The sequence below is a fragment of the Cheilinus undulatus genome, linkage group 24 (genome assembly GCF_018320785.1).
Source record: "Cheilinus undulatus linkage group 24, ASM1832078v1, whole genome shotgun sequence".
Taxonomy (NCBI): domain Eukaryota; kingdom Metazoa; phylum Chordata; class Actinopteri; order Labriformes; family Labridae; genus Cheilinus; species Cheilinus undulatus.
The window spans coordinates 11,434,055-11,457,979 of NC_054888.1; the positions used below are offsets into that span (position 1 = coordinate 11,434,055).

Sequence of the window (23,925 nt, forward strand, 5' to 3'; positions counted from 1 at the left end):
ATCCCAGATAGCATCCAGCAGATTAAAGGGAGGTGGTAGGGCGAAGAAGTAACATAATTAAGCCTGAGTGAGCTGCGAGGTTATCTCTTGTTTCTGTAGCTTACGAGCACAAACACAGCGACCTGGGCAGATGCCAGTCTGTCACAGTCCATCTGCCTAATCGCTCACTGCCAAGCACCAAGCTTTATTTTTTTCATTTGAGAGCTGATAAAGCCCCGAAATCTCTTTGCTTTTTTGGGCAAACACTTCAACCGCCAGGAAACTGATCTAGTGGAGATAGAGACGAGGCAATTTAAATCTCTGGCTCTTCACTCACAGCTATTTTATCATGATGGATCTGTTAGCGAGCGCAGCCGGGAGGTTTGTTTACAAGGCTCGCATTAATGGCCAAACACGGCTGTCTTCAAAGATAATACCAGAGATTTTTTTTTCCTCCATTTTAAGATCAGTTCAAGCATTTTACAGAAAAATATTATCCCGCTTTTTAGTCATACAAGAAATGGAGCCAAAGCCAGAAAGTAAGCTAAAGTTGTAGAAAACAAAGGAGAGACGTGAGAGGGAAACAGCTGGGTAGGCTTACTTTAATTAGAGTACACACACTAAACAATGCTGGATTTTATGCTGATGACAACGTTCAATTGTTCAAGGTTAACCAATATTTACTTTTAAAGTGCAACACTCATTCATGTGTATTTATTGATCACATACATACGTTAACATAATAAAATGCACATTACAGTAAATATATTGGCGTTAAACAGCTGGACACAGCTGGAAAAAATGAAGAATTACACTAAACCTAGACTTGTCAGTATGTTTATGTATTAGTCTATGTATTAAAATAACAATGTGTACATTTCACTTGTAAGGGTTAAAAATTATACTATATTTACTGTCTTTTGGCAGAGCCAAAATAGCAGTTTCCTCTAATTTATGCTAAGCTAAGCTAATTAGCTGTGGCCCCAAGGCTCCTGCAAATCTGACAGAAAACAAGCAGAATTTGGATGTTTATTTTGGCATTTTCAGCTTTGAGCAGAGCTGAAAGAGATATTTATGGCAAGCTAAGTTATGCTAATTAGCTAAAGCTTTGATGTTCATTTTGAAAGGGCAGAAATTTGGCCTTTTTGTCCCGTATGTGTACTACTACTATAACTATTCAACCACTGCTATTGGCTAATTTAGGATACCAGAGGATCACCATTACTCCTGTCTTGTTTCATTAAATACTTAGCACCATGAGGTTTTAGCTTAGCATTAAGACTGTTAGCATTCTCATAGATCAAAATTAACATTATAAAATAATTTTTGGGGGGAGATTTACTTATCAAGTAAGCTTTAAATGTTTTTATAGTATTTCATATTCCAACAGAGCCAAGACACCTGCTTGCCTCAGTTTACATTTTATGCTAAGCTAAGCTATCTAGCGAGGCCCCAAAGCATATGCCAAACTGACTGAAAGTTAGCTGGCTTTAATGATTTTTATTACTTTCAGCCTTGAACAAAGCCAGGGCAGATATTTCCTTCCTGCTAAGCTAAGCTAACTAGCTTAAGTCTTGAAATTCATACAAATTAGCCCTTTTGCTATTTTTGTTGATGTTTTTCTTACTAGTATTGAGTGCTAGTATTGAGGATACAAAAGGATTGACATTGCTAGCTTATTATTAAGACTGTTAGCATTCTTACAGCTTGAGTATGAACACATTGTATAATGTTCTTTTGACATTACTTTAAAATGAGATTTACTTATCAAATGAGCTTTGAAGATGTCTGTTATAGCAGTTTTCATCCTTTAGCATAGCCATGGTAGCCTCGGTTTCCAATTTATGCTAAGCTAATTAGCTACAACCCCCAAGGCTCATGTCAAACTGACAGTTAGCTAAGTCTGGTGATGTCAGTTTTCATTATAGTATTTTCAGCTGCAGCTAAAGCGCACATTTTCCATATGAGCTAAGCTAGCTAGCTGGTTAGTAGTCAGCTGACACCTACCCCATGGCAGAAGTAGCGCCAGGGGTCAGTTATGACAGTATAAAGGAAAACGATCTTGTTGTTTTGATGTTATTTGCTTTATTTGCTTTTGCAGAAGACAAAATATTAATTTTGGCTATGTTTTATAACCAGTAAAAACTCTTTACAGAAGCTTTAAAGCATGAAAAAGCAATATAGTTATCTTTATTTGGGAACAAATGTTCCTTCATTCAAGATTTTTTTCTGATTTTGGCCCTTTAGTATCCTTATAAATGCACCTTAGCTCTGTTTAGCATATGTTGTCCTTAAACATCTCCACCTTACATATATTCTGGTGTTATGGCAGTATTTGTGACTAATGCAGCAGAAATTCAATCACTGTAAATCAGTTAAAAAGGCAGTTACACAAGTGAGCCGCATAAAACTGAGAACTAAATAGCAGTATTATGAGTAAGAGGTCTGCCAACGCCACTTTTATAAGACAGCTTTCAAGGCAGCACAAGCCAAGTTGTATAAAACAGAGAGACCAGAAACTGAAGGTTCAGCTTGTAGAGCACCAGTTGTAAAATAAAGAGTCAAGGCGATATACAGGGGGGGCTGCAGTGTGGGTGTCAAACATTTCATCTGTTTAATAGGAACATGTGCCGAACACAGAGGAGTTCTAACAGTGTCAAGGAAAAAAAAATCACCGTTACATGCTTCACAATTTCCTGAATAATTCCTGCTCTTGTTTGCACACATCCAGCAAACCTGCAGACACCAGTCCTACCATTCATTCAGAAACTTACATGTTAGATAACCCAGCAGAGGACACATGAAGCCGTGAGTGTTTCATGTCAGTCTGAACAAAAGGTCACGAAAGTTCAATATCTGACTTTGTTTGGAGGTGCTTTCCCCGTAGTGTCTGCTAATTTCTCGAGCGTTTGCTTTTGCGACTGACTGCTCTGTTTCTTCCCCCTCCGCAGGTTAGCAGAAATGGAGAATCGTAATGGCTCTTATCTGAATGACAGTATCTCACCCAATGAAAGCATGTGAGAACCGCTTTTTTTTTTTCATTTGTTTTGTTGTTGTTTTTCCTTTTTGCCAAACTCACTCACTGATGGGCTCGCTTTGTGTGAACTGGCTGTGTCTTCTTTGTTTCCATTGGCTGGTTGTGAAATGTGTCAGTGTGTTTTTCATGTGCTTAGTTTTCTAGATTTTCTTCCTGTTTGCATCATCATTTATCTGATATTATCCCGATAATATCAGGACATTTCCATGTTGTCTTTATGTTGTCCTCTGGGATTAAACTTGAAATGTGAGTTTAACTATGAAATAGGTGAAATGTGTTAGCATTATGTTTGAACTCGTCAGATGTATCAGCAAGAGATTTCTCAGATATTTAAAATTTGATTTTTTTTTTTTTTTTAGCTAATGCAAATTACTGTGATGACTTTAAATGGGAGGTTTCGAACGGTGCAGAGAGAGGAACAGAAAGCAGCTGGTCATTATTGTCATGAAATCATGTTAAACTCAGTGGCAATCTTTGCATTTAAAAGATTCCTGCAGTTCTTTTGAGACTTGAATTAGATTTTTATAATTAAAAACCATTAAGTGTCTTGAATAGCCTTATATCTGCTGGTGAAAGGGCTTAAATTTTGCCAAGATGTATGATTATTTTATCAAATCTATGTTATTTAGTTAGCATTGTTACTCTTTATTATTTTCTTTTGTGGCTTTACTGATTTATGAGTCAAAACACAACATGTTCTGCTAGATATAACACTGAAAGAACCACTAATGTGAGATGCAGCATCTGTCAGGACGAAAATACATGCTAAGACTTTCAAAATAAAATTAGATCAAACTTTTGTATGAGGTTAAAAAGTCAAAAACCTGACCTGCAAAACCTGATAACACAACTTTAAATAAAAATTAAACAGTCTGCTGTCTGGAAAAAACTCTCCTACATGAAAAACACTGTAATGAATCCAGCTAATGCTAAAGCTAATGAAGCTACATAAGCTAGGTAGGTAACATAGATGAAGACTGTACATGTTTTATAAGTTTTGCAAACCTGTTTTTTTTTTCCCACGTTAAATAGCCACACAGCTAACACAGCTAAATTCAACACTAACAAAACTACTTTAGCTTATACCTCCTTTACTAAAGCTAGCTAACTTAGCTACATAGCTAACATAGCTATGTTAACATCACCTATGTTTGCTAAAACTCCCATTGCTCAAGGTGGAGCCTATGCAGCTGTATAGGCTTATGTAGTAACATTAACTATGTAGCTGCGTTAGCTACGTTAGCTTTGGCTAAAGCTAACAAAGCTAAAGTAAGCCACGTCTCCTTGAACTACTTCTCAAACAGGTCTTTATATAGTTTAGCCCCATATTAGACCCCTGACCTTTATTCTGCCTATATTTATGAAATGTTGCTTGGTTTGTCATGTTTGCTATGTTGTTACTTCAGGAATGTAACTGAGATCTGCAGTCTGCAGCCAGACCCCTCCTGGCTGTTTGGCTTCAAGATGAAAAATAAAGGGAAGGGATGGCAGGTGCAAGCAACATTAACCTTTTTAGACAACTTCCAAAATATACAAAAACTAATAGAAACATGGGACAATTGGAGTCAAGGCTGTCGAGACCCAAATGAAATCCAAAAAACACCAACGCTATACAAAAATAGTGTTAATTTTACTCTGATTAATTGTTAAATTGTCATATAAAGTCTTTGATGTAATTTCAAAAAGTGTGAAACAACCCTCAGTTATGCTTAACACTAAAAATAGCAACAGTAGCAACTTTTCTTCATACCCATCATACAAAACACAGATTAATATGCTAGTTGTGCATTGTGTTTTGTACATAATCTGCCATTTACTCCCTCATGGCTGGCTTTTCTCAGGACTGAACACTGTCAGAAGTACTGAAAGAAGAAGAAAGATCTCCTAAAACACAAATTACAGAAAAGCTTATGGGAAAATAAGTTTGGACAGCAAAGACTTGTGCACACTTAGTCTGTTTTTAAATGCATTTTTCGTATTCAAATTAAAAGTCAGGTACACAAAACAAGCTCATCAAGACTGGTGCGTTTATTTTTTAATTCCTTGCAAAAATTTAAAGGAGACAAAAAAAGAACTTTATTTTCATCACTGAACAAGAATACAACAAAATATTTATCTCTTTGTGGTGCGACACCTATTAATATGTATCAAAAAATTAATAAAGTATGAGACAAAATCCCAGACTGTGAAGCCAAAAAGCAGTGGAGATGATTTTGTGGGGCTTTCGCTTCTTGAGAAAAGATAAAGAAACCACTGAGTCCATCCACCCCTGGCAGAGCCCTTTATATATTCAGGTTATTTGCACAGGCTTGTGTGTCATGGCGCTGTGCCAAGTACAAAAAACTCTGTTGGAAAAAGGAGAGAGAGAGAGCGAATCTTTTCAGTTCAGTCTCTAGAGTTTTATGCTGTTGTGAATATAAATTTTGGCTTTAATCTATTCCTGTGATTCCCTGCTAGTCTAACCCCATAACCCACCACCAATTCATAATTCATAAGAAACAGTGATTCATATTTACCAAAATGTTCAACAACTCAAATTTATTAAATGGAAAAAGTTGCAGTTTGGAGCTTGGATTTTAAAATCCCTGGAAGGACATGTACACACTTTTCCTTTGCCACAATAGCTCATATATTTTGACTATTTTCTACAGATCTGGGGAAATTACCACAAATTATCATGAGAAACCCAGCTTTTATACCAAGATAAGAAGATGAATAAGTCAAATCTTGGTAAAACAATCAAGATAAGAAACAGTGAAAGAAAATAAATGGATGTGTGTCTGCTTTAGGCTTCCATACCTTTTAGACACTTTGACCACTGAAAACAGCCCTGTGACCCACTTTTGTGTTCCGAACCATCAGTTTAGAACCACTGATCTATTCTATTATTTTTCGTGGTTAAAATCCACAGAATGCATAGTCACAGCACAGTGTTTAAAGTGAAATTTTGGTGAGGGAGAGCCACAGCTCTGAATAACCAAACAACCAAATGACTTGGGTGACTGCAAAAATAAAGAGGCAGAAAAATTAACCTTTTCCCAGAAAAAATAATGCAGAACAAAATTTTTGGAGTTCATGTGCACACATTATCGATGCAAAATGAGGCCGTATTTCATTTGAAATGTAAAATATGGACTCAGTGTGCAGAGGCCTTCAGTTCATGTTTAATTTAGTTTCAGGAAACTCCAATGAAAGGCAAACGCAGCAGTGTAGCTGAGAAGTTCTCTCAAATTTCAGCACTTTAGGGGCAGCTTGCCTTTATCAACAGTGTTAGCACAAATTAAAATTTATCTAAATTTGCATGAATTCAATTTACCAGAGAGCACATCCACAAAACTCTAAGACTGGATTAAAAAGTGTTGATTTTGCTGTAAAACTTTGTTTTCTTTTTTTTTTTTTTTACAACTTTATTAAAGCTCAAACCTTTAACCCATAAGATCCTACATTACCCATAATGCCCCTTGATTGTATTTGTTTCCCTGCCTAATGAAAGCCTTGTAATGAATTATTTCCTGATCAAACAAAGTGAATCGAATTCTCTTCTAGACTCAACAGATTAACAAATGGAACATAGATCTTGCTGTTTTCCATAAAAACAGATACGAAAATATGCTAAGTACTAAAACCTTTAGATTCTTCAGTACTATCAGGGCATTATCTTTGATAGAAAGAATAAAGACAGTAAAAAAGGATGACATTAATTCGTCTCAATCAGCAATGAAATGTCATATAGCATAAGTGTAAGCATAAGTAATGCAAACATAAGTAATGCTAACATAGCTACCTTAGCATTTCAAACATTCCTTTGATTTGACTTTAGCTATGTTAGCTGTGTGGCTATTTTACATGAATAAAATACTGGTTTGCAAAACTTTAAAAGGTGTACGGTCTTTAGCTATGTTACCTACCTAGCTTATGTAGCTTTTTAGCTTTAGCATTAGCTATGCTGGCTTCATTACAGTTTTCATGTAGGACAAGCTTTGTTGTGTTATCAGGTTTTGCAGGTTACATTTTTGACTTTTTACTTTTGGTATCCCAACCCTTACTCTAACCCGTATCCTATCCCTAAATGAAAGGTTGATCCAGTTTTATTTTGAAAGTGTTAGCATGTATTTTCATCCAGACAGATCGTCTCAAAGTAGGGATTTTTTTCAGTGTAATATCAATAAATTTTGTGTTTTGACACAGAAATCAGGAAAGCCACAAAAGAAAACAATGAAGAGTAACAATGCTAACTAAATAGCATCAATTTAATTAATTGAAATGTAATGCTTATACAAGCTGCAAGGAAACAGGAAGTTGCATCAAATCAAAATCTCCTGTATTATCAGTGCTTCATCTTTAATAGAAAGAATAAAGACAGAAAGGGTTGACTTAAATTGGTTTTAAGAAAAAATGAAATGGATTTGTCATAATCAACAATGAAATGTAATATTTTTCAAGCCGCCAGGAAACAGGAAGCTGCATCAAATCAAAATCTTCTATACTATCTGTACTTTGTCTTTAATCGAAAAAATAAAGACAGCTTTGTTCTTAATTTGTTTTAAAAAAGATAAAACTGATTTGTCATAATCAGTTAATTTTTATATTTTTGTAAGCTTCCAAGAAACAGGAAGTTGCATCAAATAGAAATCCCCCTACAGAAAACTGTCTTTTATATGTAGAATTGCTGTTCTGTTTGTATGCATTAATTTCCTTATGTTTTATGTATCTAATGTTTATATCAGTGTGCATCCTATAATTAGTGAAGCTGCACGCCTAGCTGGAGGTTTGTCAAGTGTAACAGATTCACATGGATCTTGACCAGCCAAGAGAAGCCTGTAATTAAAATTGCAAAGTAAAAGAGAGGCTCCACGTCAACATAACTTTCGAAATGCAGCGTGGTAGATGAAGCACAAACGAGGAGCAGAAAGCATCTAGAGGCTATTTTAAACCAGAGCAGACAGATCCACTCGCTTGGCTCCTAATGAGTTTTACTTTGGTGTAAGCAGTCGTCTTAAAGGGGTTGTGTTGTTTTCAAGCAGCTCTGTTGGTATGCAGCAAACACAGCAGCATCTAAAAACCTTACAAATCAAACTCTGCAGCCACAAAAGTGATCGGTCAGAGCTCAACCAATCAGACGTAGTGAGTTCATGACGAATGTGCTGCTCTGGCCCTCTCTCTGTGTTTTAGACTCTTCTTCTGTGGTGCAGTCCTGTTCCACTGCTGCTGTTTTCATTCACTTGCTGATTATTTTTTCTTCATTTTTTTTCTCATGTGTCTGCCCGTCATCGGTGGGGATGTTTGGCGTGCGTGGGTGCTTGTGCGTTTGACGTGCGTCTGCAGCGATGACGAGCACATGTTGATCCAGCACTACTGCCAGTCTCTGAACCAAGGCTCTCCCCTCAGCCAGCCCCGCAGCCCTGCCCAGATCCTCATCTCGATGGAAACGGAGGAGAAGGGAGAACTGGAGAGGGTCCTCAACGACCTGGAGCAGGAGAACAGGTCGGTCTTTCTACCAAGCACATCTTCAGTTGGTTGTATCAAATATTTACAGTTTCCTTTGAGTTCTAATGAAAGTACTTGTTATTTATCATTTGTCTTGAAGTGAGCGCCAACTCATATTAGTCCCAAATTTAGCAAAAACAACCTAATTCTGTAGCACCATTATTATTTTTCTATAGTTGTAATTTCCACAAATACACACCAAATTCTCATCATCATGCTTTTTCAGGGCTTCTGACTTTCCTACCATTACTGTGATTGTCTTTGCAAGTGTAATCCCTATTAGTATCTGTTCCCAGTCTTTCCCTGTGGATCTTTTTTAAAGGTAAAATATTACCACGCACAAGCAAGTAGCACCCTTTTACAGGAATGTTATTTGATTATTAAGCCCTATCTTAAAGAATCCATTTTTTAAGTGTGCATCATCCAACATAAGGTTATTACTTATTTATCACTATGGAGTAGGATTGGGTGGTATTCACATTTTAATACCTTCATACTCTCCTCTAATTTTACTGGGGTGTATGTTATTACTGCCAGGTGTTTAAAAACCAGACTAGATGCGTGTTTGCTGGCCTGCACACGCAATTACAGCAAGCAGAGCTCACGCCTTTACAGGTGCTTCACTCTTACCTTTAACAAAACAACAACAAAACAGTACTGGCAGATATTAGCTTAAAAATGCAACTATCAGTATCTGCAGATATCAAAATTCCTGCCAATATTTGCATCCGATATTTTGCCTGTGTATTTCAGAATATATTTACTGTAAATTTTGTCCATATATGTGAAAACATAAGTGGAGTTTAAGGCTAAACAACAGGCCTATGTCAGTTGAGCTATTTTTCTTTATTTATCCTCATTCCTCAAACTTTAAAATGTTTTTAAGGACTAAAGTTCGTTTCCTTGGTCATCCTCAAACCTTAAAGTGTCCAAAAGGACTGAAATTTCTTGTCCAAAAAGCATGTTTAAATATCAGTATCAATATTTGTTAAAATGAATCTATAAATATCGGAAATTGGTAAAAAAAAAAATCCAATGTCGTGCATCCCTAGATAATACCTTTGCAAGAGCCATAATCTAAGTGGTGAAAAGGGGCAGAAGTGGTTCAAAGTGGCATAAAAAAAAAAAGGTAAGGGTGGAAAGAATGGTCAAAAAATGGCAAATAAGTGGCAAAACAGGCATAAAGGTGAGAAAAGTGGGCATAAAGCAGCAGAAATGGGGCAAAAGGGGCAAAGTAGGCTTAAGATGGCAAAAACTGGGTGAAAAATGACAAAAATGGGGGGAAAATTTACAAAGAAATAGGCAGAAAGTGTCAAAAATGGGTTAGAGGTGATAAAAAAATTAGTTGCTGGTGGTAAAAATGGTCAATAAATGGCAAAGACGTGGCAAAAAATGAGTGCAGAGTGACTAAAACTGGCATAAAGGTGGGGGAAATGGGCAAAAAGCAGCAAAAAACTGCCAAAATGGGGTCAAAAGGGGCAATATAGGCATAAAATGTTGTTTTTACTCCTTTTTGTTTCTCCTTTAATTTCTCAGGTCTTTAATTTTGGTCCTCTTGGTCTCAGCCTGTGTAGCTGTGTTCCTGCATTGCCTGGGTTCCTATTGTTTTTCTGGTACTTGATGTCTGTGCCCTGTCTGCATCCTAATGATGTCCATGATGTCTTAGTGTAGTATAGTCTGATGTCTGCACTCTGATTGATGTCTGTAATGTCTTAGTTTGCATGGCATCACATGACGTCTAGGTTTTAATTTTTTTTTATGTTGATGAATTATTATCTAAAAATGGGCAAGAAAATAGCATTAAATGACAACAGGCAGCTTAATGGGCAAAAAAAGTGGCAAACGTGGACTCAAAGCAGTAAAAATTGATTAAAAGTTGCAAAAAAAAAATGGAAATTAGGTGGCAAAAAATTGTAAATAAGGGCAATGGAAATATACAGACAAAATAAAGGTTGACAATTAAAGCCAGCTGTTTAAGTGTGGGAAAAAACTAATGAATGGATATTTTCTGAGGTCAAAGTTTCCCTTTTTTAAGGTTTTCTGAGGGAATAATATTTCAAATTAAGACATTAAAGAGCCACAGATCATCACAAAAGAGCCACATTGGCTCAAAAGCCACGTGTTGAGTATCACTGCTTTATGGTGTGGTATAATACTATATATATAATACAGTATGCTATGAAATGATACAGACAAAACCTTTTAATGTCTCATAAATTTCAGTCAAATGTTGCCTTTTTATTTAAAGAAATATTGCAGATAGAAAAACCACAGGACATTGTTCTTCAGATAAATTATACAGACATGTTCCACACAGACAAACTGTTTTCATTTCTGTCTATTTCAGACATGGCTTGAAGGAATCTGAAATTGTCTTTTTCTGTATTTTTTATTTCCTTTGAGCTTTTTCATTCAAAGGGCAGGATTGAGGATGGAGTCAGAGGCTGAGACGAGACAGTCTGGGATGACATGCAGTAAATTAACGTGGGAGAGAGTCAAAACCCGATGCCACCACTTCAGGGACTATAGCCTCTGTTTATGTGACAAGCTATAAAGCCAGTGAGCTAAACCAGGGCCCAAAAATGTCTATGATTTAATTATAAACATCTTCAACCCCTGTGAAAAATTCCTTTTGCTAGGACTGCCAAGCAGCAGTGTCCTCCTCTTGTCCTCATATTACATCAGTTGAAGAATAAAACCGATCTTTAAAAATAAATCAGTGGAGACTGCAGCTGTGATCTGCAAACATTTGACATCTTAAGCAAACAAAGTCCATCTGTCATGTTCTTCTTTTGTTCATTTCATCAAGGGGAATGTTTTTTAACTTGGGGAAAAGAAAAAAAAAAACGAGGCTGCCCCCTGCGTGAGCAATGACTGTAACTGATGGATGTTTACTGTCATGTTTTATTTTTATCTCACGCTCTGTTGCCGCGGTGACCCAGCTTCCCCTCCATAATTAATAAAACAGAAGGTCACCCTCTCTGTAAGCAGTGGCTGTTTGATATTTCACATCACAGCCCGCAGCATTAGATTCATCCCTCTGCTTTTCCCCCGCTGCAGGAAGCTGCAGTCCGAGTACGACCGTCTGAAGAAGGCCCACGACAGGAAGGGCCTGTCCCCGCTGCCGTCGCCCCCGGAAATGCTCCCGGTGTCGCCGCAGAGCGCACGCGACGCCGAGCTCATCGCCGAGGCCAAGCTGCTGCGGCAGCACAAAGGGCGGTTGGAGGCCCGCATGCAGATACTGGAGGATCACAACAAACAGCTGGAGTCACAACTGCACAGGCTGAGACAGCTGCTGGAGCAGGTATGCACCCACGCCAACACACGGTTGTTTTTCTTTTTAGGTGGTTATTCACAGCAACTTTAAATCAAACTAAAAACTACTTTTTATTTTTACATCACGAAAGTATTCATTAGCCCTGTGACTTCACTTCTTGTTACATGATCTTTGCAATAAAAGAGAGACCTGAGGCCTTAGGTTGTCTGCTGAAAAAAGATAAAGATCCGAGTCAAACGCCTGTGGGTCCTTGGAAGATTCTCAACCCTGATTGGCTCCCACTGCTGCATCAGAGTTTAGTTTGCTTGGTCAGACAACAAAAGACTTGCTACACATTCCTGCTCTTCCTGTGCCTACAAGGAAAGCCTGAGGCAGGGAGAGAAGCTGCAAAAACCCAGAGCAGAGCAGCCATCAGTGCCAACGGAATGCCATTGGTTAAGCCAGATGTAGCATAAAGGAGGAGCTGGGGTGGAGGAGGGCTGCAAAAAGCAGCTTGCAGAGGGAGCAGCAGCGCATAGCCAGGCTAGAGCAGGTTTTTTTTGTTGTTTTTTGGAAAGGCAGTTTCACAAAAAGTACAGTATCCTGAAAATTTCCACAGCAATACCTTTTCTAGTTCATATGAGTCTATGCATCAAGAGAGCAAGAGTTTTAAGTCACTTGGCTGTTAACCTTTTATATCTAAGCCTTTCTTGCTTTTTCTAATCACAGAAAATTAACATTTTAACTATTTAAACAAGAACTATGAGAGTTTGTAGTGATGATGTTACCTATTTGAGAGGGAGTGTGAGCTGGGTTGTAGTTGTCTTGTAGTTTTGAATACTTTATTTAATGCCGTATGAATATTATTCCAATATAAACTCAGTTTGGGACAATCCCAGAATATGTGGATGTGGTTTGCCTCGGGTGAGCAACACTGTCTCCAACATCTTCTCCTTTTATCCCTATATTTCTCTTGGTATGGCGTCTTGAAATACCTAATAATGTTTTTCAAGCAGTGTTCCCTCCAGTCTCTTGAGTTTGTTTATGACTGCTAGAGCAGTTTAAATACGGCAGCATGAGATGGCTTAGCCAATAGCGTTCTTAGAGTGAGTCACAATCGCCCCCTTGTGGCTGGCTGCAGTATAGGTGATAAGTCCCTCATCTCTCTAGCTAGCTGGGTGCTCCAGTTTACATCAGATGCTTTAGGAACAGCAGATCTGAATCTCTCTCTGGTCTGTCAGTGGTGCTGTTGCAGCGTGGTTGATCTGCAGAGGAAATGTGAGGAATAAAATAGCAGACACTTCAAAGTGTTCTGGGCTAGAATTTTTAAAGAGTACAAAAATCAGCCATTGTATTCTGAATTTTCATGTCATTCCAACATGAAAAAGCTGTGTTATCTTTATTTTAATACTCTTTTAGTCAATGTTAAGATCCAGTTGACACACAGATCAGGAAAACACTGTAACACTGGGATCTTTTATTGCATTTTTTTTAGCATTTAATATGCATAAATTATGTTACTACATTATGCATAGAAAAGGTGAGACTACTGAACATCAGTTGCTGATTGTTTCCAGACAGGAAGGCGGATGGGTCCTTAAGTTTCTTTAGGAGATTCAGGTCAATCTGTGAGTTTAGAAACCATGCAAAGCTGCTCCAAATCCCTCAACAGACATTTTTAAACATGTCAACAAAACTTCTTCTGTCAAATGGCCCTTGAGCAAGGCAGCAGAGCAGCAAAGCGTCACACGCTGACGACTCGGCTCCAAAACAAAGTTAACGTGAAGTTCTTACTCACAGCTCCTTCCGCAGTCTGACTGCCAGAGCAGCTGACACAAAAGAGCACGCCAACTCCTCGGTCACAGAGTCTTCACTCCCCTTCTGACTCCTCTAATTAAGCCGTGCGGCGCTGCTGCCAATTTGTTGTGTATCAAATTTGCTCGTGTGTTTTGTGTGTCAGACGGATTCCAAGGTGAACGGCACAGCTCTGTCCTCTCCCTCCACCTCCTCTCAGCGCTCTGACTCCTCCCTCCCTCAGCTCCGCGTGGCCGCCAGCCAGACTACTGATACAATGGGTAAGAGCGCACGCACAGATTCTCTCATATCCTTTAATTTGCACCCTCCTTGTTAAGCAGAGTGGATATAAATAGAGATGCACAGCTTCACAGCGTGTAAGAACATGTTTGCGACAGTGGAAAAACTTCCTCTCCTTCCTATTTCAGGTGACGACGAGCTCTCCAGCCCCTCCCAAGATGCATCAGGGCTGGAGGAAGTCATGGAACAGCTCAACAATTCCTTCCCTCACAGCCAGGGTACGACGCACAAACATTAACTCTGATTCAAACCTACTCCTTTCTTAAAAAGCAGCAGAAAACTGCGATGTGACGCACATGTCTAATTCTCTGGAGGTGGAACTGATCAGATAGAAGCCAATAATTGCTGTTGTGTTTTGCCCCGAAAGGAAGAAAAGCTGTTTTTGTGTGAATCCTTTTAAGTGAAGCTCTTCTTCAGGCGTTGCACAAAGAGGAAATACAAAAAGTTGGAGTCTTTGACCTCGTTAAAATAGTAACTCAGCTAATTAGCAGAAAGATACAGATTATGAGCATTATTGAGGAGCTGTAGCCTAAAGTAACAGGTGTGTGGGTCTCTTTCACTGGATTTATTATATAATAAAATATGAACATGTGAAGTGAGGGATATGTGATATGATCAGGATGATATCTCTTATTTCTGTTATGAAAAACGGTAGAATGTTCTAGAAAGTTTGTGCAGTTTAAAACAGAATCTATTGACCTACCTTAGGAGAAGTTTTTCATTTACGCTCCTTATTCCTGCAATTTTAAAGTCTTAAAAGCTGGAGTTTTAGCTCTGAACTGCAGCTAGTTTGGTTTTTTACATTTGAAAGAATGTGCTTTTTCCTACTTCAATCACTCCCTCTGTTGTTTCATCAGGAGAACTCATTTTAATTTGAAAGTATGAGCCATGAAAAGGCAGCTCATTTTTATTTAGTGCTCTATGCTGCTCACCATCTGTCAGCAGGTTGTTACAGGGCTGTTTGTAGCGCTTAAAAGGGTCGGTGAAGCTTGGTTTGACTCTCATGGTGACAAATCCATTTTAAGAAGAAATTCCTCATTTTTCATGATTGAATGTCTTTATTTAGAAAAAAGATGAATCAAAGATTTGCTGGCATTATTCTCGAGGTATGTTAAAGGCATGTTCAGGCTAGAACTCTAGGCTGAAGTAAGACTTAGATGCCACCAGAGGGCGCCACTGGGCAGGAAGGAGGATTGACACAAGCCTGGTCATGCTCTGGATGTCCTTGCATATTACCAGGCACATGGGAAAAACAGTTGGAAAAAAAAATAGAGTCCACACCTTTGGGACTGAGTAAAGCCGAGTAAGCACAGCTTAGGGTACTGTCCAGGTGGATCTTGCAAGGGCCCGGACAGATGCTGTCGAGTTTGACCTTGGCTGCTGAGTGGCACACCTGTTAGGCCTTTTCCACTTTGCCTTTTGGCCTCGCCAAGCCAAACCAAGCCGTGTTGATTTACTTTTTCATCACCTGTTTGGCTGCTCCAGCTGAGCTTTGCCTAGGATGGTCTTGCTCTGGAGCAGGGCCCAAGTGAGCCAGCCTTGCCTCCAAGCACGCCGTGATGATGTCAAAGCAGTTGTTATGGTGGGATTTACTGGGAAGGAGATCCCCCTGAAATGTTTATGACACACGACCAAAGCTCCAGATTTATGTGCTCATACTGAGGTCCGATTGTTGGCCATGGCCTGAGTTCTCACACTGATGAGTGAGATCAGGACGGACCAGGCGCAGCGCCAGGATCACAACATTGTCTGGGCCTATTGATACCAAAAGTTTAACCCTTTCCATTTTTTATACACAAATAAGTTCTAGACTTTTAGAATTAAATACTAGAGATGTTTGAAACATTAAGCCCATGATAGAGAGACTCTTTTCTGACAAATAAGGTTAAATTTATTAACTGGCGCCAATAAAGCAAAGTTCTAATTGCCCAAACCAAGAATATGATAATGTTTATGAGATAAAAAGTTGATATTATGAGATAAAAAGTTAAAATTATGAGCTGAGATAAAAAATAAAAATTATGAGATAAGAATTAAAATTACTAGGTAAAAAATCCTCTTGAGACAAAAAAGTCATTAAGATGAGATAAAACTGAAATTATGAGATAAAAAGTTAAAATTATGAGATAAAAAATCCAAATGGGAGAAAAAGTAAAAATTATGGAAAAAAGTCTTAATGATGAGTTAAAAAGTCAAAATTATGAATAGAAGTTGAAATGATATGTTTTTGAGTCATAATATTGAGATAAATGGTCAAATTTTGAGATTGAAAAATCCAAATGAGATTTAAAGGCTAAATTCTTAGATAAAAAGTTGAAATTATGAGATAATGGGTTGAAATTATGGGCTAGAAAGTCATAACTATGAGATAAAGTAAAAACTATGAGATAAAACATTAAAATTATGAGTTGAAATGTTGAAAATATGAAAGAAGTGAATTATGAGTTAAAAGTCATTAGTATGAGATAAAGCCAGCTCATAATTTTGACTTTTTTTTTTTTATCAAGTAATAAATATTTGAGCCTGTTTCTTTTACAGCCTGAAACAATTAAGAGAAGAAGTGTGAGATTAGGAAAAACTAAGTGAATAATTTAGGAGCCTAAATATGTAATTGAGGCTGTGAGATTTGGACCAAATAATAAAGACGTTTTATTAAATAAGAAGTAAAATATGGGGGAAATTCAAGATAAACTGAGAAAACAGATTATGAAATGAAGGCTGTATCCTGATATTTGGAGTCATTAGTTAAAACTCAAAGTTGCTGCACTCTCAATGTTTTAGCTGCATCTCTATGTGTCAGACAAGGCAACACAAGCCTCTGACTGACCACAAACTTAGCAGTGATGGGAGCAGAGACGGCAGATAGAAACAGAGGGCAGCGTGACACCGCGCACAGTGAGTCAGGGCTGCGTGACTCCCGTCTGTCAGCTGCTCTGGTGATGACTGTCCGTGAAGTCAGCTGAAGCTCTTCTAAAGCAGATGGTGAGGACTTTACAAACATCCAGTGGGATTGATGCCTCGGCTGACAGCGCTGTCAGCATCCCAGCGGGAGGCACGCTCAGGGATTTTATATCTGAAGATGAGCAGAACACACTTCTACTTTCTCTGACTGTGTGGAAATAATATGGTTTCAACCCCCAGGGGAAGAATAAAGATGACATTTTTTATTTTACTCCGATTAGATACTCTTAATGAACTTTTTGACAGCTTCTTCCCTCTGAAAAAGATGCACATTTCCTTCTTTCTTTCTCTTTAAATGTTCAAAAGCTGATTGTTTTCCTCTTTCCCTTCTTTCTTTCCTCCTTTTCTCGTGAGCCAGGAGGGAGAAGGGGACACCCATGAGAGGTTAGTGGCTCAACCTTCTCTCATCTCATCCTCCCCTGCATGTCAGAGCCATGCCTGTGCCACTTTGAGAGAAATTTCAGAATTGGTTTAGTAATGAGGCTGAGACGAGTGTTACGGTAGAGCAGGCAACACGGCACACTGATGCAGAAAGAAAACAACTAATATCTGTCCTTCCTCCCTTCCCCTGCCTTTAATTTCCTCTCCTTTTTCTGTCCTCTGCCTCACTGACGCTTTGTTTGACCGATAGAGTTTGTGCCGTCACTGTGAAGCCTGTGTATCTGTGCATGATGCTTTATTAACTTTAACTCCTGTCCAAGTTAAGAGGTGAATTTAAACAGCCGTTTGTCACCGATCGGCATATTTGGACGTTTTCTTTGTGTTGTTATTCGGCTCACATCTATGACCTTAAAACCAGACTTTTCATGTTTTCATTTACTTGAACAGCGAGAGTTTGATTTATCTTTGTCCTGGCTACTTCCACTGTGAAATTTGATTAAAAAATTAAGCAGGAGTACTCTGGAAGTTTGCTTTACATTTATGAGCCGGACAGGTTTGTAATTTTGAAGGAGTATGCATAAATCTTAACAGATTTTATGGTAAAACTTTGTTAAAAGAGATAAAACAACCCCTTTTAGTTGCTTTTTCAATAAGAATTCACATATGCGTAATGAAAGGCATGCTACTTCAATACTCGGGCTGTAGCCATTATGGTGTTTTTAAGGCAGTATTGTTTCTGTCTACTCTTAAACTACATGGAATGTGAAATATAATGGGGGAAGTTAATAAAAAAAATAGTTTTTTTGCATTCATTTAATGTTACTATGCTAGTGTTAGCATTAAACTAAAAGCCTTTAGCTTAGCTCAGCTTAACAGAACTGCTGTCGCAAATTTAGCCTATTTTTGTGTACCTAGCATAAATTTTAGCCCATGTTAAACCCATGTGTCTATTAACTTGTGTTAACATGCTAACAGTTGCCTTTTAGCTTGAACCAACAAGCTTAGAAGAGGCTAAGTTGTTAGCATAAGCAACTTTCTGTCTTTGCCTTTTATTGCAACCTGCTAACACAAGCTACGGTTGCTAATCGGCATGTAAGCTTTGAAGGTACAGTACGTAGTATTTAGCCTAGTAGCAATTAGGGTACAAATTTGGTAAAATTAAACTTATTGTTATCAGTAGGCCTATCTAAATAAGTGTTTAATGACTTAAATATGTGATTGTTTTTTTATTTTTGTCAGCTTAGAATAATATTGCTAATAGTCCCTGTTTTACAGGCTGCACCTTTAATGTGTTGTTGCCATGCTAGTTACGGAGCTGCTAGCATGGCTGTAGCTTGTTGCATTTGTAGCGCATGTCATTTATCGTCATGCACATGTTAACACAAGGAGCATGGATGTGTCACTATCAGTGAGAGTTTTTCTTAGCGTCTCCCTCCTCTCTCTCCCTCTCTCTCCAGGTCCCAGTATTGGCAGTTTGTTCCACATGGCCGATGATCTGGGCCGCGCCATGGAGTCACTGGTCAGCGTGATGACAGACGAGCAGAGCGCCGAACAGCACGAGGCCCTGCCCTTCTGATCCCGCCTCCCAACACCGACCTTCAATCTCCCCCTCCCTCCCTTTGTCCCCTCCTCCCTCCCTTCCTACCTGTCGCATGCTTTTCTAGTCAAAACAACTGGATCGGAAACACAGTTTACAAAGAGAATATATATAACGTCTATTTTTGTGAAGGATTGCAGCAATGACGCGTTAAAAAAACAAAAGAAAAACATTATAACTTGTAGATTTGAGTAGTTTCTTAAAAACGTCCTGAAGTTGTTTTATTATTAACAGAGGCTGGTTTTTAAACTTCTATGCAATTGTATAAAACAAGAGTTGGGGTGGGAGGGGGGAGGGGGCAATGAAAGACAAACAAGTGTGTTCAGTGTGGTTGAATATTTGCCATCTCTTTGTAAACGGGGAAACAGCAAAAGCATTTCAGACATTTGTATCAAAAAAAAGAATGATTGTAATCATAAGGGTGCTTTCTAAGAGGAAAATGTCTTTCTATAACAGCGTACACTACTGTCAAGGTAATGCAGGCATCCTGGATCTTTACAGTACGTTGTCTGTGAGTTTGAGTGTTTGTTTGAGTGAGTGTAAGCGTGTGTGGTGCCTAAAATCCACATTACATCACAGCTTTTTCTTTATTTTGTCAGCTTAGGCTGATTTTATTTGAATTCTTTAGTTATCCATTCATCCGTCCATCATTTTGTTCATCCATCCTCCCTTTATTAGCATCTCTGTGGCAACTGTTGTATCCCTGAGTGGTTGTTTTTCAGCACAGTGTAGTGTGCGCATAAACAGAGGCTCTTAATTGGCCCGATTCAGAACTGAGAGTCAATAAGGTCACTTCAGGCTGAATGCACATAATGAGAAATAATTACACATGATTGGAAAAATCATGGAGCTTCAGTATCAATAGAAAGTGTGATTTAATTAAAGAAAGACTTAAACTTATCTGTTTAAAATGCTGAAAACATCACTTAACCACAAAAATGATAATTAAAAAAAAGGCTGCAGAAAATGGTAAAAATCAAAGAAGCAGACATTTTCAGTCTTAAATTTTACCTCAACAACACACTGATCCTTCCTTTTACCATATTGCAGCTGCACAATGCCCTTCAATAGACTTATATTTTTAATTTCCATGCTTTTTTTTTTTCTAGTAAAGACTTTTTCTTTACTATTTTTGAATTGTAAAGATGAAGCCAAGCTGATGACATCACTGTGGCATCAGCAGCTTTGAAGCAGCGCCCTCTGGAGTCACAAGAGGGGAAATGCAGCTGTTATAACCGGCTCAGTAGTAATGAGTAAACTGGTTTTCATACATTAAGTATTAAAGACAGCTCCTTTGAGTTCAAAGATATCCTGCTGAGAATTTTAAATACATGTTTTTTAGAGTACACCCTTCTGGTTTCAACAAAATATTTGCTTCAGAGATAACGGAAGTGAAGAAATGTGTTGAAATATATTGGAAGACTCAAGCTGACTTTCCTTTTTTACTATGGAAGCCCTAAAAGGACATGTATGTGTGCATTTTATTTCTCTATTTCCCTTGATATACTAAATCAATATCTGTTCTTATATTTATATCACAATCTCAAGATAAGAACATGTTCTTAGATAAGCTAAGACAAACTTTTTTTGATCCTTGGTTAGAATTTCAAACATTTTTCACTCCAAACATGATTAAAATTGATTTTCTTTCCTGCTTGATAATGTATCATGTTTGCAAGCAGTGAAGAGTGTGGGATTGGTGCACGAATGCTCATAATATTTTTTGTTCTGACCAGGCCTTTCCAAACAGTTTGCCTGAACTCAGCCAAGCAAACCTGAGGGAAGCAGAAAAAATTTAAATTTTATTGTCTTTCTTGATTTATTGCCCAGTCATCAGTGGTCAGAGGTGGAGAGTAAAAATTACATTTACTCAAATAACTGTGATTGAGCAGCTTTTTGTCTACTAGTACTATTAAAATTCAATGATGGTACTTTTAGTGAGCAAAAGATCAGGGTTGCAAACTTGCAGTGTGTAGCCTAACTTTACTGTTTGTTTGTTTGGATCCTCATTAGCTCTTGCACTCACTGGGAGCCATTTTTCCTGCAGTCGCTGTTTTCATTGTGCAGAGGTGGAAGAAGTATGCACTACTTTACTCAAGTACAGTCCCTTTGGTTAAATGTATTTTAGTACAAGTAAAAGTACTGGACTATAATCTACTGAAGTTATTTGACTTAAAGTTTACTCTAGTGCTGAGTAGATACTAGGGGGTTGTTCAGGTAAAGTCACACTTCTATAATAAAGTAAAACAGCAAAATTGACCATGTTCTAAGTTAATACATTAAAAGTGTCTGTATTGGTCCACACTACATAAAGTTAAACTGCACCTTTAAAGTGTGTAAATTTTACAATATGACAGAGCTGCAGTAACTCTTGAAAATCTGTGGCAATGTGGACAAAGCAGACAGTCAACCCCATAACAAGGCAAGTCATACCAATGAAGAACACGCTCTACATGTCCTTTAGGAACTCCTTAAGTCACAGGCAGGGATTCTAACTCAGTGGATAACTTCACTCATGGTGCAAACATGCCTCACATCAAAACTGTTCAACAGGAAACACCCAAACACAACTTAACACTCTACCCAAGGGCGTGATGGGAAAATTTGCCCACACATCCCCCCGGATTTGAGATCGCAGTGGGTGGAGCTTAGATCAGTTGACGCTTTACAGAGTTGAACTAGCACTGGTGGATCTCACCTGTCAATGAACTACAATAATTAAGACATTTTCACTCAGAATGGAGTAAGAATCAACTCTAAAATGTCTATTCCTGAAATATTAGCACTCCAATTTTTTTCTGTTTTGGGTTGTGATGTGGATTTACACTCTCTGTGTGCCACTGTGTAGTTGGAAAAAGTACAAGATGATTGATCTGAAGCAAAAGTGTAGTTACTTTGGTTAAAACTTACATAAGTGCTGTTTTTAAAGTGTACTCAAAGAATGCGAGTAACCTAAAAAAATGACTCAATTATAGTAATTTCAGTAAATGTGATTAGTTTCTTCCAGCCTCTAACGTTGGGACAATACTATCTAAACAACCACATTCATTGTTTATCACTATTTTTAACATAGCACACAAAAAACAAACATTACACAAAAACTCAGTGTGAATCTAAATATTCAAAATGATACAACCACCACATTACAGTGATTCAGTATTAATAATTAATTTTTATTTTTCTTTTGTGGGGAGTATTGTTAAAGAACTCTGCATTCATGATATCCTAAAGATTTCAAGAAATGGATTCATCAGTCAAAACCTGAGTTATCTTTTCGATGACATCATATATTAGTCAGGATGTTGTGATAATTCAGCATTGCCACACAGTAAAATAAAATATTTGGATTTATGTCCTCTTCAGGCTTCCATAGTTTACATAAATTGGCTGGGTGAAGGTGGCACTTTTAAGAGATTTGTTACTCAGATAACCACACGCCAATGTTGTTCTATCATTTCAAACTTTGGACATGAAAGTTGCAACCTTGAGCAGCCATCAGTTTCCAGTATTAAACTTTTGTAAGCTTTATCATCAGTTCTGCATCGGGCCTTAACAGAAAAATCCTTCAGAACCTGGACTTAAAGGAAATCAAACGTCCTGATTATTGCACTGCTACATCCTCAGAAAGTGTTTCTTATACGTTTGAACACTGAGGAGCTTTCTAGTCTTGTTTAGGGCCTGCTGAGACGGCAGCACGCTGCACCGAGTATTAGTTTAACCTTTTATTTTCTCCACGTTAGCAGTACTGTAAGAGGAACTCTAAAGAATGTGATTTAAATTGAATCTGAGCACTACAGTGTTACAAGGCTGCTAGATGAGATTATTTTTGATGACTTAGAGAAATATTTGAGTTCTAGGAGGCCCGGTAACGCAAGCTCTACCTCGTATGAATGGTCCAGAGGCTATTTCTCTACTGTACTCAACCCCACACCGCATCATGAATTATTACCGCACTGTAGGAGCCTCCGATCTGAATGTTCGGATACATTCACTGCTTCTCTCATCTCTAACAGAGGTTTTTATGACTACAATCGAGCATTTCACTCAGATATAAAGACTCCGTGTGCACTACTGTCATACCTGGAACTTACTCGGTATTTGTTTTCTGTGTGGAGGATGTGTTTATTCTAGCAGAGTGTTACATTTTGTCTTTGGTTTAAAAGGCTTTTTGTGTTTTGTGCTGTGTGAGGTGTTACAATATTAGCATGTGTGACAACATGAACGCCATCTTTATTTAATGTGTAACCACTCCGTGTGCGTGTTTTTGGCGTCATATTCTCTCAGCATGAGCCAAAAGGGTTTCGTTTTGATCCAGACACTGAATTTAAATGATTTTTTTTCCTGTTTTCATTTCTAATATTTGTTTCATTCACTCATCATTTTTCCAATAACGCGTCAATACTTCACAACATATCAGATTCCACCAAATATATGCCTTACTACTGTATTATAAAATGCTTTACTGTATATCAATAAAGCACGCAGTTATGTTGACTTGACTCGCCTGGTTTTTCTCTTTGTTGTTGACCAGGAGTAGAGTAAAGGCAGGGTACAGAAAAGTACAGTGAGCACAGAGAGGAGCCTGAGGTAGAGGATGAGGAAGATGTGGAGGCAGATGAAGACGGCGGAAACCAGCAGCAGAAGAAGAGGAAGAACATGTAGGTCATGTGTAACACTTAAGCGATGAAGCAGATGTTAAGACAGGAAGACAGTCATTCAGCCATTAACCCCTAATGTGCCCATTTATTCTCTACATTTCAACTATTCTTATCATTTCACAACCATGCCAAAACTCCTAGTTCCAAAAAAGTTTGGACATTGTGCAAAATTGGAACAAAAAATGCATTAGTTTGCAAATCCTTTTCAACGTATTTTCAGCTCAAAGACAAGATATTTATTATTCAAACTGATGCACTTAATCGTATCTTGGAAATAAAACCCTACTCTAATTTTGATGCTTGCAACACATTCCAAAAAAATGGGTCTGGAGCGTGTTAACCACTGTTCAACATCTTTTCTTTTAACAACATTGTAAGCATCTCAGAGCTGACAACAATAACTTAGCAAATGTAAAGTGTACAGCTGTGTGTAGGTTAAAGACATGTTGAGGATTAATCACAGGGCGGCCATGCC

General features: G+C 38.1%; 1 protein-coding gene across 1 annotated transcript in view; it reads left to right on the forward strand.

Moving 5' to 3' along the window:
• Positions 1-23,286, forward strand: part of dmd (dystrophin) — a 486,115-nt gene extending 462,829 nt beyond the window's left edge. Inside the window, 6 exon segments of the mRNA XM_041781573.1 lie at positions 2,931-2,996; positions 8,342-8,500; positions 11,564-11,807; positions 13,720-13,834; positions 13,982-14,071; positions 18,653-23,286. Coding sequence (XP_041637507.1) covers positions 2,931-2,996; positions 8,342-8,500; positions 11,564-11,807; positions 13,720-13,834; positions 13,982-14,071; positions 18,653-18,771 — 793 coding nt within the window. The 3' untranslated portion in view covers positions 18,772-23,286.
• The last annotated feature ends 639 nt before the right edge of the window (positions 23,287-23,925 follow it).